This window comes from Cygnus atratus, chromosome 5 (genome assembly GCF_013377495.2).
Source record: "Cygnus atratus isolate AKBS03 ecotype Queensland, Australia chromosome 5, CAtr_DNAZoo_HiC_assembly, whole genome shotgun sequence".
NCBI lineage: Eukaryota > Metazoa > Chordata > Aves > Anseriformes > Anatidae > Cygnus > Cygnus atratus.
In genome coordinates this window covers 39,187,789-39,205,380 of record NC_066366.1, presented here as the reverse complement: position 1 = coordinate 39,205,380, position 17,592 = coordinate 39,187,789, and the positions used below count along the sequence as shown (strand labels likewise).

The 17,592-nt window shown below is 44.3% G+C and overlaps 1 protein-coding gene across 1 annotated transcript in view; it reads left to right on the top strand.

Moving 5' to 3' along the window:
- The window catches only part of BAZ1A (bromodomain adjacent to zinc finger domain 1A), a 61,848-nt gene extending 55,750 nt beyond the window's left edge, over positions 1–6,098 (top strand). The window contains exons 24-27 of the mRNA XM_035539455.2: positions 969–1,453; positions 2,465–2,610; positions 4,542–4,629; positions 5,098–6,098. Coding sequence (XP_035395348.1) covers positions 969–1,453; positions 2,465–2,610; positions 4,542–4,629; positions 5,098–5,288 — 910 coding nt within the window. The 3' untranslated portion in view covers positions 5,289–6,098. The remainder of the gene's footprint in view (positions 1–968; positions 1,454–2,464; positions 2,611–4,541; positions 4,630–5,097) is intronic.
- The last annotated feature ends 11,494 nt before the right edge of the window (positions 6,099–17,592 follow it).

The following is a 17,592-nucleotide window of genomic DNA, read 5'->3' as shown; positions in this document are numbered from 1 at the left end:
AAATTCCACCATCAGGTGTGTGGATGAGGGATGGCCATCAGGGTTGGGGTTCTGTACAACTATTGCTTGAATGTACAGTGGAGAGCACTTCAAACGGTAAAGATTTTCCAGAGAAAACATGGAGTTGCTTTCATCCAATTTTGAATTTTGGGGTACTAGGTGCATGCACACAGTAAGTATTAGAACAGTAGGGAAGGCAAGATCATTCATCCGAGCCCGTGTCACGTTAGAAGGACTGAGGACTTCTGCAATAGCAGACTTAAGAAAAGGAGAAAGGAAAAAAAAAAAAAAAAAAAAAAAACAAAGCATAAATAATCCAATGTGATAATTTCAGGAAAGTGGTGGATTTGATACAGAGCAGGAGTATAAAATGCTCAAGGAAACTTCTAATCTGAGAGTGCTTTTTGTCTGTTCAGTACAATTGTTTGAATTGACTGAAGCAAAGCTATATCTAGCTCCAAAAATTGAGATTCAATAGTAGGACAGAAGTTGTATCTTCTTGATAAGTAAACTTGTCTCTGGGATCTTTCTGTAATGGCAGGAGAAGCTTGAATTTATAAAAGTTATAAACTTTGACTAGAGTGTAACATTTATATTTAGCTATTTAGAACCGTGATTTATTTCTGTAGCTGACAGTGTTCAGAAATCATGGTAGCTAGAACTGCTGTGAGAACTAAGTAGGCAGTTTCAAGAAACTGATAGATGGTGCTCCAGGTAACGCATCTGCATTGCACAAGCTGCCACAGTGATCAAAATTCTGAGCATTTCCTTAAAGTATGTGCGGCACATAATATTTGATTAAAAGAATTCAGAGCAGCATTTAAGAGACTGGTGGTTGAGTGAATGCATCAGCGAAAGTCTCTTGCCTGCCAGCCTTGAATGTTTGTTCGTTTTTTTTTTTAAATGCTGAATTAGAAAACTGAGGGGAATAGAATTTGAGGATAAATCTAATTATTCACTTCTTGTAGCCCATCAAAGCAAGGAAGACCACAGGTCAAGTTTCCATTAAAAATGAGAGCAGCCAAACTCAACAATCCTTTCTCAAGTCGGAACAGCCACCGTCAGGCAAGATACGCTTCTCGGAGTCAGCAGAATACACCTAAGCAAACTGGATCTTCATCTAGAGTTACCAGGAGGGGTCTAAGAAAGGTAAAATCGGCCCCTCCATCAGTGACGAAGCCTTCTTTACGACTGAGTAGTCGGACCACTCGTCAGAGCCAAAGTTCATTGCAAGCAGATGTATTTGTGGAATTGCTCAGTCCTCGAAGACGACGAAGAGGAAGAAAGAGTGCTGATAACACACTGGAAAATAGTCCTTCCAATTCTGTCGGATTTAGAATTGTTGATACTGCAGACTCAAATGAACGGGTTAGAAAGTATCCAGTTGCTGCCTCAAAGCTTTCTCTTCCTGTTAGCGAACCCAAGAGAAGAGGCAGGAAACGACAATCCACAGGTTAGAGAAATCTGTTTATCTGGAATGAAAACAAAGTTCATTTGCTTGTTAAAATATCTGCATGGTAGAGCAAAGACTAGAATTAGTGAGAAATGGTGGCTGAAAGCATCTTTGCCATTTCCAGTAAAACATTCCCTTTTTTTGCAGTGATGGGAGGGAACCTTAAAGACATTTCAGTCATCTAAAGAATACGTGATTTACCATATCTATGTTGGAATTTTCATATTTGCATGCAGTATGGAACAGTCACTAATAAGCAGATAGAAAATATATGTGCCTTAAACCATGCGGATGTTTACTTATAGCTTTTAGAGTTTTCTTTTATTAAAAAGAGTTGAACAGGTGAAGAACACAGATGTAGGCAAGGTAGCATTTTATGTAGCAAAGGAGACATTTAGTGGTTAATAACAAACTGTAGTCTTGTTAATTCCTGAGGCCAAACTGCATGAGTTGTGGCCTTAAACTATGGCATTAGTAGTTTTAATACCTCAGGTATCCAAAAGCAGGAGCTGTTAACTTTATTATGAGCAGTTGAACCAGAAACTGCTACTGGACACTAAGTAAATTTTTTTTCCCAATTAAAACAGTAACACAGAATTGAAATCAATATATGATACTGTGCTAGACAGAAGTCTAAGGATTAAAATATCTGCTTATCTTTTAGTTTCTCTCCAGGTTTTTGTAGCTTAAAATTTGACTTTTTTCTCTCTTCTCAGTGTAATGTAGCTGTTCTTGGAATCTACCCATGCTGGCTGTGAGTAGGGTGTAGGATGAGACAGCCAAGCAAAAAGAAAAATCTGTCTTACCTCCAGCTCACAAGATACAGGGGCTCAAAGGGCAGGAACTGAAAACTCTGCTTGACGTTGCATCTTCTAACCATCTGTACCTTGTACTATCTGTTTTTTGTTTGTTTTCTTTTAGAATAAGATAATGGTGTTTCACTTTCTTTTGATTTTTACGTCAGGCTTTTATTTTCATCTGGCGGGATGTTTTTGTTTTTTTCCTCCCCAGAATCATCTCCTCAAACCTCATTGAACAGGAGAAGTTCAGGACGTCAAGGGGGAGTTCATGAACTCTCAGCTTTTGAACAACTTGTAGTGGAACTGGTACGACATGATGACAGCTGGCCTTTCATGAAACTGGTTTCCAAAATCCAGGTAACTGATAGAACTGTGGAGGGAATGATAACATTAGAGAATCCTGTTTGTTGTCAGTAAAACTTGGACTTTATAGTACTACCCAACAGGAGAATACAGTGGGATTTGGGAGAATTCTCACACTTCAGCTCAAATATTTGGTGCCAGAACTAGGTTTTCCAAATGACGTGGTATTATGCAAATTTTAAATATGCTTGGCATCAAGTGTGTATAACTGAAATGCTTTGATATGGAAAAAAAAAAATAGAGCAGTGGACTGATAAAGGTAAGTGTATGGTTATTAATTAGTTCAATTGATCTTCAATTTAAGCAAGGGTATTTTCAGAACAGATCTGCAATAAAATAACAAGGTAAGAACAGCTTCATTCTGATGTTAGTTGTGATGCAGTAATAAGGTGACTTCTTAGCTGAGTTCTTAATTTAATTTTCTCCTGATGTAGATTATAAAACGCCTGATGGTAAAGTAGGTATCCTTAGTACTGCTTTAGAGACTTGTTTCAGTAAAAGTTCCCAAAGCATGTCTGGTTTTCTGCAGGCTGCACTAGCTTGTCAGTTGTAAGACACTGCTGTATTTATTCTTCAGTAACAAAGTGCCAGTCCTCTTCAGTCCCTCTGGAGCAACTCTGGCAACTCTGCACAGACAGCAGTAATAGTCGTCTTGCAGGAGTTAGAGCTCAGTGTTTAAGTGCTTTTTTAAAATTAGCAGTGGTAAATGAAGAGGAGGAGGAGAGGAGTTTTGAATGAATGATTTCAGGACGAGCATCTGGCTACTAGAGCAGTGGAATTTCTTTGGGAAGCTTAAGTCTGGTGAATGCAAGGAAGCTTCTTAAGGAGGATGGATGGAGAACTCAGCTTAATTCAGATCCTGAGAATAAACTATGAGAGTTCAGTGCATTCAGGTTTGCACAAATAAATCACTGAAGGACAGTCTGTACAGTTCAGAAAGAAAAATCCATACCTGAGTGTCCCAAATTTTCTTCATTATGCAAGAAAGAGAAAATTACATTTTTTTTTTGTTTATGTAAACAGCACTTTGAAAGTGAAAAGAATGAAGAATTTGATCTAATGCTGTTTCTCTGCTAATTCTTCTAGGTTCATTTGCAGGTTGTATTTGATACAGTAAAGTTTCAGGCAATAATAAAGAACTTTGGTTTTTGAACATGTATAATGGTGCACAGGGGTATTTCTTGCAAGAAAGCAATATTTAGAGCAGATTGTGCTTTTAAAAAGTAGCACTTTTTCTCTTACTCTGGGTGAGAAGAAAGCACCCATACGTTGGTGCTTACTTGGACCTCAAAACCTGTCATCCAAGTGATCAGTACCCTTAACGGTTAAGCAGTCTTTTTTCTCCTCTAACATTTATCACACAAACACTGTTCTGAGTGGCACTATCTCTGGTACTTGCACACTGCATCCTGCTTGCTACAGAAAGTTCACTACCTTCCTTTCAACATAACTAAATGGAATTTCAAGGAACACTGCAAAAAGGTGAACAGCAGTGGAGTAAAAATGGCCATTACTCGTTATTAAGGAGCCTTTAATATTACGTTACAGGAAAGTGAAACATCTTTAAATCTTGGAAAACTTTTGCTCTCAACTGATCAGAGTAGCTGTAACACCCTAATGCTTATCTGCTCATGTAATTTTATTTCCTGCAGTCGTTCACAGGGCATTTAGGATTAGATTTATTTGTTAAGTTGCTGGCTGATGTTTGCTGTGGTCTGCTACTTTAATGATGTACAAAAATGGAAAAGCAATACCCACAAACTGACACTCATCTCAGGAAATGTAGGTTGTTGCTTGGGACTCCTCTGTTTGTTCAAAAACAAAACCAAAATGCTTTCTGCTAATGCAGGACTTCCTTTTTTTACCTAAGTAGAATTTTAAGCTTCTGTTGTTTTTTGTATGAATAAAATTCTTCTTTTTTAAAGGTACCAGACTACTATGATATCATCAAAAAACCTATTGCCTTAAATATAATCCGTGAAAAGGTGAATAAATGTGAATACAAGCTTGCATGTAAGTATCAATAAAAGTAACAAACCCTCTTCTCTCTTTAAAATAAATTATCCTAAAATAGAGCTGTGTTGGCATCTGAAATCTGTTTTTTTGAAATAACATGATTCATGTTCAACAAATCTTATTTAAAAATGCTTTTTACTACCAAAGTACATGGTAAGAAATGAGCATCTGAGATAATCCAGGTAATTTCTCAAGCCTTTGATGTCAGTGTGTGTGACACTGATTAAATACTTAGAAAAGTTTCAGTTGTTCCTTGTTCTGTATTCTCTCCATTGATTATCAGAGGAATTTAAGAAATGTTTACGTGGCTCTTCACTAATACATGGTAATATACTTGATGCATGTGTAAAAATATCTTTAGGGTAGCAACTCCGCACTCATTCAGCGGTGTCATACTCCTTTATTATACTGCCATTTGATGACATGAGACACCCTAAGTTCACTTATTTACTTTTTATTTACTAGCGGAGTTCATTGAAGACATTGAGCTGATGTTTTCAAACTGCTTTGAATACAACCCTCGTAACACAAGTGAAGCAAAAGCTGGAACTAGACTTCAGGCTTTCTTCCACATTCAGGCTCAAAAGCTTGGACTTCCTATCACATCTGGTAATGTGGACCATGCCGCTCCTGTGGCAAAGAAGTCACGAATCTAACCTCTGCCTTCCAAAGGATTTTTTGAGGGAATCTGTTAAATTCATTAAAATGAAATGTTAAATCATGCAGTCATCATACCTGTATAAAGCAATAACAACTGTTTAACCACCTTGAAGTGTGGCCTGCACTATATTCTCAATGTAATATTAAGCACTCAGGAGAACGTAGGAAAGATTACCTTTGCTACAGTTTTATTCAGTGTCTAATAATTTTGATAGATGTACTGGGTACAGTACTGGTTTACAGAGGTTTTGTACATTTTTAATACATTCATGTGTCCAAATATCTTCCAGAAATGCATTGTTTTTTCCTGCACCAAATGACTTGTTTCATCCTCTAGATTTTGTAGGAGCTGTGGTATTGAGGGCTTTATCAACTCAGATAAAATCTTCTGCTGTAGCACAGTTGAAGAAACTGTGCATGTTTAAAACTTGTTTGAGCATATCTTCTCAACACTACACATGAATGAGTACAATTGCATATCTTTTAAGTACTGTACCAGTGCTGGCTGGAGGTATTCAGTCTGAGTTTATTAAGTAGATATTTATTTAGCATTCAAAGTAATTTGTGAATTTGTTTTGTATTTATAAAATTTGTACTGGGGATTAAAAACAAAAAAAAAAGTTCCATAACTTTTTTAATTTTCTGTGTTTTTTGTTTATTCCCCTCTAACTTCTTGATGATCAATCAATAAATATCTTCCCCTCTACTTGGCAGTTCTAGCAATGAGTAAATTTACAGGACTGTATTATAAGTTTCTATGTACAACTTTCGAAGTGTACAAATAAAATGACACATTTTTCAAAGTATGTTGAGCTTCTGACATCTGCTTTTTGATTACACTGCTCTGCCACCTTCCCCATTCATTTACTAGGACATGTTGCTGGAGAGAATACAGCAGAACTTGGTTTCGGCACAAGTACCACAAAGTACCCTGACGAGCATTTTCAGGAGCTGCGGCCACTGTGCTATCTGGTCTTTGACCGATGCAAGTGTTTGGTGTGTGAGGAGTGATGCAAGTGTGTGTATAAATTGTTCTGTAAGTATGGTTCTTTAATTAGGATCTTTATTCTGTCAGTGTAAAATCTCACCGCTCTTGGCTGACCAGCAGCTTCTGTAAAGCATCCTTACTATTCTTGGCAGTGGTCTCTTTATCAGGTTGTTGGCTTTCAGGTCTGTACCTCCATTGCAGGGAGTATGCCGTACTCTGAGGAAACAGCGTAGAGCACAAGTCTGGGGGTGAAGAGGGCAGGAAAAACTGAAAGATGAGGTTTGCTGCTTCAGCAACTTTTCTCTCCATATGTCTGTGCTAGCTTATATTGCATCCTCATGAAGACTTGTGTACACTACCGACCTGCACAATTACTTGCCGTGCAACTGTGGATTTTCTATGCCTATATTGCTTGCCTTGCCTTAGAGATGGCAAGAGCAGGCATTCCCTTGAGCCTGGGGAACAGTTGGTGATAGGAGACTGACCAGTTTGAAGTTTAAAAGTGTGTGGGGGAATCTTAAGAATGAGAATAGCGGGTTTATTGTTTAAAGATTCATGTTAATGCTTCAGAGTTTGTACACGAGCTGCTCCTTGCATGTAGCTGACATCTCTCTTGTGTCCAGATCATAGACATGTTTCTTGTTCCATAAAGGGTTTTTTTGACCTTCAGACCACAAAGAATGCCAAATACTGTAAGGAAGTGAGTAGCAGAAAGCTCCTTTGCATGGTGTGCAGGTTGAATGTGATATCCATGCATCTGTCAAGTCCCAAGAGGCTGTGAACATACTGACAGGCAGGTTGCACAAACAGTTGTGCAAGTTCTTGTCCACATGAATGCTTCCCATTGACTTGAATGTGAGTACTTCGGGGGGAGGCACAGTGAACTGGCCAAGTCCATCTGTGGCACATGCAATTGAAATTGTTACTGTCCTCAACCTACTCCCAGCTGTTCATTCCTATCATTTTTTCTCCAAGGTTGTTTCCTTCAATAGCTTTCCCTCAGCAACCCAAGTACAATTTTGAGTTTGGGTGGAGCAGATGGGAACTGTTCAACCCAAATCTCAGCTTGTGCCTGGGTTGTTTGTATGTTTGTGCCAAAGTTACTAATTTATCATTAAGTTTGCATGCCTAAGGCTTTAGTTAAACTTGCTGAGGGTGGGATATGGAGAAGTGCGCATTTTGTTCAACTTTCTTGCAAAACAAACCCATGTCTTACTGTCAGCACGCTTTTCTCAGGCTGCCATCCAATGCCCTTACTACTAGGGTAAGGGATATGCACTATCTGTAGGAGGAGCAAACTGGATACGTTCAACTGTTTCATCTCTGGTTCAGAGGTCTTGACTAATGGGGCTTTACCAGGCTCTTCAAGAACACGGGCAGTAGGCTTCCATGAGCTCCAAGTCTGGTGTCTGCTCTCAAAAGTAAAATTTTGACAAAATTGTCTAGTGGAAGTCTTTTCCTTCTCGGTAGCTCCAGTATATTGTAGCCCAGCAGGCATCCAAAGACTAACAGCAGCTAGTTTTTCTCCGGTGCAAATTCTGTCACTTTACTTCTCCTACCCCTTTTATTCATGACAGAGCTGGGACTTAATGAGTTTTAACTGCCTTAGACAGTTTCTTCTGATGCTTTTTGTATGTGATGATTCTCTCATACCAGCAGGGCTAATTCCTGTGGAGGAATTGGGCTCCGGCCCACAGTACTGTCTCTTTCCAGGAAATCTGCGTTTCAACAGCATGCTCTGCTCCTGGCCACCACAGGTGGTCAGGGATTCAGGAGACAAATCTCTCCTGTGGCTGCTACTGTTGGGAACTGCCCTTCCTCCCCAGGCAGCTCTAGGTTAGGAGAAGACTTGTTCCTGGAGTCCTGTCTTGAAATGCTGAGCACAATGCGGTGTGGTGGCTGCGGACAAGCTTATGCTAGCTGCTTGCACTGTGGCGTGAGTTAGCAGCAGCATAGCAAGGCTGTTGTGCCAGGTCCCTTCACCTGTGTCAGCCAGCGGGTGATCTCCTCGGCGGGTGCATCCGCTGTCAGGTTTGCCTGCGGACAGCTGAGCTCCTGGAAACCTCCAGCGACACTGGGAAGCTGGAGCTGCCCCGATCAGGCAGGCCAGGCCCTGTAACAGGCCTGGGGCAGCACCTTCTGCTCCAACAGGCTTGGGCTGGGGCCACCATGTCCCACAGCCACTGATGGGTGGCAGTTGTGCAGAGGGAGAAAAAAGTATTTTGAGTATTGCAGGGGAGAGCACGTAATTGTTAGTACTGAAGTTAGGGAAAAGGGACTTAGCATAATTGTAGTGAATACAGGCACTTAGAAACCACTAGGCGGCAGCTGAAAAGCAGGGAGGGCCTGCATGTGTAGGCACAGGGAGGCAGGGACTGCCCTGAAGAGTTGACTTGAGGCAGGAAGCTACAGCCATGTCCAGCACCCTGCCCTCTATAAAGCTGTGGTGGTCCAAAAGTGGGGATTGTGCTGCAGATGTGTGCAGTGAGCAGGTCTGGGACACCGAACCAAGATGGAGGTCTGCCTAAGGTAATGTTGCTGCTGGTCATCTAGTGACTCAGGAGGTCACCCGGGCTTTATGACTTCTGAAATGTTGATGTAACTACTGAATTAACCCTTGGCCTACAAGTCTTGTATGTTCCACATTTCATCTGTTCATGTTCAAGTAAATAATACCTGACTAACTCTGGTCATGTTGCCTAGTGTATACTGCTATCATAACTGATTGCAACACTTTCAGCTAATGCTTCTGGAGGCTCCCAAGGGCTATTTCTGCTGTGCAAAAGCCTTCTCACTCTGAAAACGGCCTGTATCCAGATAGGTGCAGGCACTTTTTTGTGTGGCGTATGGCTAGGTTGCTGTAACTCCAGGAGCTCTTTCCCCTGCACACCTAAACTGTCTTGATCTTCAGAACTGCAGGTTCTTGGTCTTGCCCTCCAGAGGGGCTCTTTGTGCTTCACTCAGCTAGCCACAAAGCGCTGTGCTGACACTTCTCAGCCTGCTACCAGCGGGTCGGTTGATGCCTTCTTCCTCCTCCCCTTCATCAGCAACCTGTTTCCCTTAATCTATTAAGGCAAATGTTATTTTAATTATTTTAAAACAGTGCTATCTTAAAACTTAGCCCTTATGTGTGCGGTTGTGTGTATGTTCAGTACAAGACCTCAGTTACAACCCCTCTTGGACGATCTCCAGTTACTAATAAAGCGTCCCATTTTGGGGCAGTCAGGTTTGAAGATGTTTGGATTAAGTCAAATGCAGAAGGTGAACTGATTTGTGTGGCAAATCACAGAAATTATAAGGACGGGTAAGTAAAGCCATCACCTTGATTCCCATCCCTTTTCAAATAAGGATGATGAAGTAGCACCACCCCTAAAACATGTCCACGTATTGCAGAATCTGGGAATAATATACATATTTTTAAATTTTGTGGATATATGTGCATACTTGTTTTAAAAGCTTTTATTTTTTTTTAATTGCTGTAAGCCAGCTACGTACGCTGGTTACCATTCACGAACATTGTGCTTTTGTGCCTTTCAAGGTTACATCCATATCTGGGATGCGTGTGGTGAAGCTGGGACTTACTGAAAGCAGCAGCCCCTGTCCAGGACTGCAGGGACAACATGGAGCTGTAGCTGCATTTAAGCTTTTTATTTATTTTTTTAAATAATCAGACCAATCTGATCTGCTGGGGTTGAAGCACTTTGGTCTTGGACATGTACGTGCTGACAGATAATCACAGCTGCATTCTGGCAAATGGACGCTTTTTCCAAACCAATGCTTTTTGGTACTTGGAGTACATCACAGAATCACTGAATGGCTGAGGTTGGAAGGGACCTCTGAAGATCACCCAGTCCAATCCCCCTGCTGAGCAGGATCACCTATGACACATTGTGCAGGATGGCATCCAGGTGGGTTTTGAATATCTCCAGAGAAGGAGACTCCACACCTCTCTAGGCAACAAAGTGCTAAGCAGCAATGTAAACTACACCCGAAATGCTTTCAGGGGCAGAAGTCCACAAGCTGCATATATTTACCAGAAAGTACCCGGATGCTGACTTTGGGCTTGTTTCTCTGCCACAACATATCATTCTAGCTTTCTAGTACTTCTTTTCTGGAAAATTGCTGAAACTGTATTATTATTATTATTTAGGTGTATTATTTATATTAACTGTATTATTATTATTTAGGCACTAGCAGCACCTTTAATTGCCCGGTGGTCCCAGTACATGGTGCTGGTATTCTGGCACTGGGTACAGCCCATACCATGAGAGGGAGCTGGAAATAGGGTGCTGGAGGTATCGTTTCCCTTGTGATTTGCAGCAAAGTTGTCTTGATATTCACACAAACGATCTTTAGTTTTGTTGGTTTGTTATTCTTTGTTTACCAGTTCATTTAGGCTTTATATAACCATTCCCGAGATGGAGTCCCATAAGAGCACATACAATAATCAATGTGCCTTTCTACTCTTCTTGTCTAGGTACCTTACAGATCAAATTAGTCTGGAGAGGAAAGGACTTGTAAGAGACCGGTTGTACTGTGGCTTGGCTCCTGTGACACGCTGGAAATGCAATCCAGGATGCTGAAACATCTTGGTTTTGGATCATGGCTTTGAATGTGCTTCTGGGCAGTGTGCAACTTTGCCTGTGGGATCAGGAATTCACAGTTCCCTTCGGTGAGCATTCCCGCCTAGATCCCACCATCAGAGTCACGTGCTGGGTTTGGTGGTGCTGGCACCCCGGAGCGTCCCGCTGTCCCTGGAGGACACTCACAGTGACCGACAGGTCCTGCGATCCAGCAGCAGTTATAAATACTCCTCTGCCCCAGCCATCCTAAAGCCCATTCTCAACCACCAGCAAGTGATCTCAACTCATGTATTTAGCATGTTAGGCTTAGTTAATGCTCTATTTTTAGATTGCTCTCTGAAAAACAAAAGCTTCCTGGTTTTCAAATGCAAATAGACTGCTTTTAAGCAGCATACTTTTTGAGGGGCTTGCAGTGCTTGGGACAGACACATGAGTAGGTTTGGCTTGTGCATCTTTTGTTTCTATACCTTGTCCATCTTTTTTTTTTCTTTCCATATTTATCCATCTTTTTTTTTTTTCCATTGTTTGTCCATCTTTGTCTCAAAGAGGTTTCTAAGAAGCAGTCCATGGGTTCAGCCTTCACCACACAGAATTTCCTTACATCTGGAGGCAATGCTGCAAACCGAGTTCTAGGTCCTTCTGGAGAAAATTTCAACAATTCAAAACTTCAGAAGCAAAAGTGTCTGTCCTCCTTTTTGGCTGACCTTTGTGACTTCCAATCTAAACAGGCCATGTGAATTAATCTCCCGTCTTGGCACTTTTGTGATGGTTCCTCATCTCCTGGACAGGATTTGATCCTTTCCCGGTGAAAAATTTCGTGTTGCAAAGATGCCTCCTTAAATCAGACCTACGGTGTCCTGGAAGTGCTACTGATGAGGATTAGGAGCAGACCGTTTTCCAAGGGCCTTATCCCAAGGTGATGACCTAACCGCCGCAGGAAGGGAAGCACGCAGAGATGAGGTGTCTTCCTGGCAGTAGCATAACAGGTCAGTAGCAGAATGAGGCCAAGGCTGCAAGACTTGGGATTAGTGCCTGTCCTCTGTGTGCAGGCTGCTTTGCACTTGTGCAGCCGCTGGGAACAGGATCCCGTGTCCCACCTGCAGCCCCCTGTGGTCTCTGGGGTCCAGTGTTTTGGACGCATCTTTAAAGAGGAGAACAAAGCTGAATCACTGTGTTCCTTATGCCAGGCAGCTCAAACATCTTGAAGGCTCTATTCAGAAGGGAAAAAGATTCCTCAGATCGTTGCAACCTCGTCCTGGAGTTGCACCAGCTTAACGTGCATAATGTGCTGAGCTGCCTGACCGCGTCCCAGCTGTTGGCGGTCCCCTCCTGAGAACCAGGCTGGAGCGGCTCAGGAAATTACCACCTCCTATCCTCCACCAAGAGGAGTCACTGCTCTGCCGCTGAACAAGTCCGCAGAAACCTGAACGAGATGGAACCCCTGTTAGGAAAGTTGTAGATGTGGATTTTTATTTTGGTGATGCAACTGGCTGCTTCTTTGTATAAGCTCTGCTACATTTACATACCAAATTCTGTGCACTACACGTGAGCAAAGAAGCATTTGTTGAGCCACAGTAGTAACAAAAAAACAGTTTTTTTTTTTTTTTTTTTTAATTTCTGATCTGATTTTTAAGGAAAAAAAAATCGGCTTCTGTGCTGTGGCAAATCCACAGCTATCCTGGTGTAAGAGGCAGGAGGATTTGATTTCCTGAACTTGGAGAGAGAAACAGGGCTTCGAGACTGGCAGTGTAAGGGCTATTGCTGAGTTTGTGTAACACAGGAGGAGGAAGAGTGGCACTTGCTGAACGTTGATGAGGAATGTGCTTAGCAAATGGAGCTTACAGTGGCAGGAGACACCTGGCTCGAGCAAGGCGTACAGCAGAGGGCTGCTGAACAGCTACTGTTGTAACAACTTTCTTCAGGTGGCAAAGGCAAGGGAATTTTAGCCACCAACCTGAAGAGGTTAGAGAAGGGTGAAATTGCTATTGAAGAAGCATCTCCTGGGACCGTCGCGTTGATTAACGTCCCTGCTAGCCTTAGGCATCCCAGTTTTATAGCTCCACTGGAAATTCCTGACAGAAAGCAGCAGAACTATTAATGGCATCTCCTCTGTGCTCCTTGTGTGCGTGTCCTTGAATTGTGACAGGAAGGGCTGCTGGGTTCCTCTGCAGCTGTGAGTGGATGCTGTGGGCTGGGGGCCGTGCTTAAACAGCAGATCCCAGGCACCGCTTCCCACCATGTGCACTTCTCTGGGCAGCGATACCTCCGCTGCCGGCACGAACGGGGAGAGCAATGTGCTTCAGACCAGAAGCGGCGTTCTTCAGCCAAAAACAAGCTGGCAGTACCAGAACACAGTTTGTTTTTCTCCTCCTACAGTTTTCACAGCTGGCACACTTTTAGTTTGAGAGATTTGCACTTTTTAGGTGCTTGTGCCACGAACTCACTGTGTAGGAAGAAGTTGTGTATGTGAAAGAAGAACACAAAAGGAATGGATTTTCCAGATGAGGTTTTCCAGCTGACTGACACATCTAGCACATCGTGCCATTGCTTCTTGGCTGCTTGGAGAAAAATCCTGGACTTTTATTTGATCAGAATAATTAAATAATGAAATCTATATTTTGTGTTGCATTACAGTCTATTCTTGCAAAGCAGGCTGGCAGCTTTTCTCTAACCCACTTACGAGTGCATAGGTCAGAGCCATACACCTGGTTTTCTGAAGGTCACGTTGGCTCCCCTCTTGCCATTTCACTGCAACAAGCGTTATTCTGTGAAGCACAGCAGCTACTGCACCGTCCAGAAAATGATGCTGCTTTTCACATTTCCGCCCCTTAGGCAGGATTTAGCACATCACATCCGTGTCTGCTGCATAGCCGGGGCTCTGCTTCACTGCGCATCCAGATACATGGCTCTAGCACGTGGGTGGGTGGAGGTAACAACCTGCATCAAACTCCTCAGACCTGCTGTTGTCGGAGGATGCTTATTGAGAAGGAAAGTCTGACTTTGCTGCTTGTGTGAAACAGAGGTTTGAGGAACCTCTTGATGATTGCTGTGAATGACCTGCATTTCCTCCCCCAGGGGGGAGGATGCTCTGGGGCGTACAGCGTGGCACGGGACCCAAGCCTCCCTGCCCTGTGCCGGAGCTTGCCACAGGCTTCCTGTGTGACCTCGGGCACCCAGGGAGGGGAGGCTTCATTAATAATCTTCATAACGAGCTTTGAGGCCTTGGAATAAAAATGCTACAAGTAGAAGTGAAAAAAAACAATCTATACCATGGAAACAAAAGTTTTCTGAGAAAAAAAATGGTAACAGTGTCTGGGCTGAGTAACTGATACACAGCCAGTGGCTGATCTTACAAATCCTTCTTTACCTGGGGTTATGCTGTACATTTATCTCAGCTGTGAGCAAGAGGCAGCAGGAGAAGAGATGCAGGAAGAAATTGCTCCTGGGGAAAACGCTATTTGAAAGCCATAAGGGGATTTATGAAGGTTAGCAGGGTACACAACAGTGGCTCCTCCTAGTGCTGTGAATGTGTAAACCTTCGTGAACACAGAACACATGCTAATTACCTGAGTCATTTTTTTATCTTCTGTGTTCATTAATAGCACTGAGCAAAATTTCCCTCCATGTTAGACTTTCAGAGACCTTTTTTTTTTCATTCTGTTTACCCAGAGACACGGGGAATTCCCCGCTGCCCCGAGCAGCGAGCTGCTGCCTCCCTGAGCATCTGCTGCTTCCGCTGTGGGTGGCTGCCAGGGCCCCAAAATGGGACCCTCTGTCCCCCAGCCCTGCACACGGTGCTGAGCCCGAGTGCTTGCGGAGCCCTGCGGTGACCCCAGTCCCCCGGGTGGACGGGGTGCTCCCACCAGCAGACGGCACCTGCCATGAATTGCCAGCTTGCCTTGGAGGGAAATTTGGCGGACCCGAGGCTCCCGGTCCGCAGCCCACAACTCTAAGGAATCAGTGCACATGGGCCTGTAAATCTCACTAACTCACAGCAAAACCATGCTGGCATCTTCCAATTACAGCCAAGTAAATGTAATGTGCTGAATAATTTTTCAAAAGAAAGGCATCTGCAATGTAAGGAAACACACAAAATCTGAGTGTTAGCCTTTTGCTGGGTTTTTCTGTAATCTTCACTTTTATTACAAGAACTTAGATTTTATTCTGCATTCTTTGTTCTCCCACTGAAAATAGGGAATTGTTGGAGGGAAACTGGACGTTTTCCAGAGGTACGCAGGAGAGCAAAGGAAAAAAAGAAGGGCCGTGAGCAACAGAACTCATAAAATGCAGTTTCCTATGGATTTCTCTCTTGACTGACTGATTTTTCTAACTGAACAGTATTAAGACTTTGTTACTTCAGCGTACACCTACACATGTTCCTCTGCTTTCCCTTTTCAGTCCCCTTCCTGAAGGTAATTCAGCGACACCCCAAAAGATCTGACGTCTCACAGCAGAACTCAACAGGTGTCTGAGGTGAACCGCTTTCTTGTAATGCAAATGAATTATTTTATGAAACTTAATTACTTAATTAAGGATCTTAATTACTTTTGTGACCTCTATCCTTCTGCCAGGTTAACTCAAATAAGCTAACAAGTTAAAAAGTTATCAGGCCAAGGACCTGCCCAGCTGAGGGAGGGGATGCCCACAGAGGCCAGGTGCTGGCCTTGCCGCCGCAGGAAATCAGGCTGAAATAAAAATGCTCGGTTTAGAGGTACTGACAGAAGAGCAGAGAGGATGTAGAGGATGTGAAAGCAGTGGGCTGTGCTTTAAGAGAGCTTGAATGCACAAGGCAACTTAGTTCATTATGATCACTCAACACTAATGAGCATCCAGGAGCTGAATCCAAATGAATGCTGTACCGTGAGTCACTACTTCCATCCACCGAGGGAGAGGGGAGACTTGGAGGAGCTCCTCAGGGGCACGTGCTCAGCACAGGGTGTCATTCACAAAGCTTTTAGTGCTGCTGCTGGCCTCTCTGAATCACAGGGCTATTTTGGTGGTGCCCGGTGGGATGCAGGTCGCGTGGCACAAGGGTAGTGAAACTCGGTGCTTCCTGAGGGCAGCCAGGTGCCCGGGTGGGGAACCAGATGAGCAGCAGCTTTGTCTGACCGTGCTCCAGCAACACATTTTGCTTGGTCATTGTTGCTCTTGGCTGGATATTGGCCATTTCTGTGGCCTCCAAGGTCACCACTGGGCTCTACCACAACTTCCTTCTCTGATGGCTGCCATCACAGGCAGTCCCTCATTCTGCTGAAAATGGGAAGGCCCTGTCTGTTTACCTCCAAGCTGAGAAATGCTCTCTGGTTCTGGTAAACTCATTTATTTCTCAGCAATTTCTGTAAAGTCATAAAATACCCCTTCTCCAATCCTTGCTTTTTCAGAACTCTGCTGGCTGCCAGGTACCGGTCAGGGATTTGTAGCCGCAGCCCGTGTGGCTGGATGCCTCAGGTACGCACCTTGGGAGCTGCCGAGGTCCCAGGGCAAGCAGCTGAGACGGCTGCAGGCAGCTTGGTGCTGGTTGTCTGGTGAGGCTGCACCTCCCGGGCTGGAGGAGTGCCTGCTTTGAACCTGGGCTCGTATGATGGAACAGCTGAGGAGTTCTGGTTTGGTCTGGCCAGGTTTGGGTGTCTCGGGACTGATGTATAAACCTCTCCCACATCATCCATAACCCACACCCTGTTATGGGGAGGCTGGGGGTTCCACCAAGATCGCAGCTGAGTCAACCAACGTAATTGCCTACAAATCCTTAATGATGCTGATTAGGTGCTGGAGCAGGCCTTGTGCCTTTTGGTCTGTGAAGGCTGCAACAGAAGCGTTTTCCTAAGCCAACAGAAGCGGTAACTCCAAACCAGGTGGGTTCACAGTGCTTGCTGAAGGCTTTAACGGGGTCTGGGTTCAGCTGAGGTTTGCAGGAGCTGGCAGCAACACCTTGGTGCTGAAGGGAGGCCTGGCAGGTGAGGGGGCAGCTGAAATGCTGAGGTTTCCAGAGCAACCCTTTTGGCCAGGCTAAATGCTGGCCTCACCTCCCCACTTGCAGCTCGGCTGGGTCAGGAGGAGCAGAAGACCTTTCCCTGCTGGGCTGCAGCCCCTGGTGCAGACCTTTCCGTCCCGAGCAATACTTCAGTGTCACTTCTGCTGGGGAGTGGAGCAGCTTGCTTCATCTCCCCCGACATCAGATGCCGAAGGGCTGGGTTTCCAGGGGGATCACAGCTGAATCACCTGACAAAAACGGCTTGCAGCTCCTAGGCAATGTTGCTTTGCTGGTGCTTTTCCCTTCCCCTTTGCCATCTTCAGGCAGGAGCTGGCGCTGGAGGCACAGAGCGTGGCTTGTCTGGAGGACCGCAAGGGGCAGGCGATGAGGTGCTGAGCAGCCAGGCCCACCTAACCCTGCTCCATGCCAGCGAAACGAAGGCCAAAAAAAAAAAAAAAAAAAAAAAAAGAAGAAAAAACTGCAGTCCTTCCAATCAGGCCTGGTCTTTCCGGGTGTTTCTTAGCCCCAGCGGCCTCCTCTTCGGGCAGCAAAGCCCCAAAAAAACCACAACCCTTTGCTGCACGACCTTGACACCCCCAAACCACAAAGCGCCGTGGGCATCTGAGCGCAGGACCTGAAGGGGGTGGGGTGTGCGAGCGGTGCCGGTCCCCCGCAGCTTCCTCCATGGGGCGCTGAGCTGCGAGGGCACCACCTCACGGCCCCGTGAGCGCCAGGAGCGTGACAGCCCTGACGCAGGA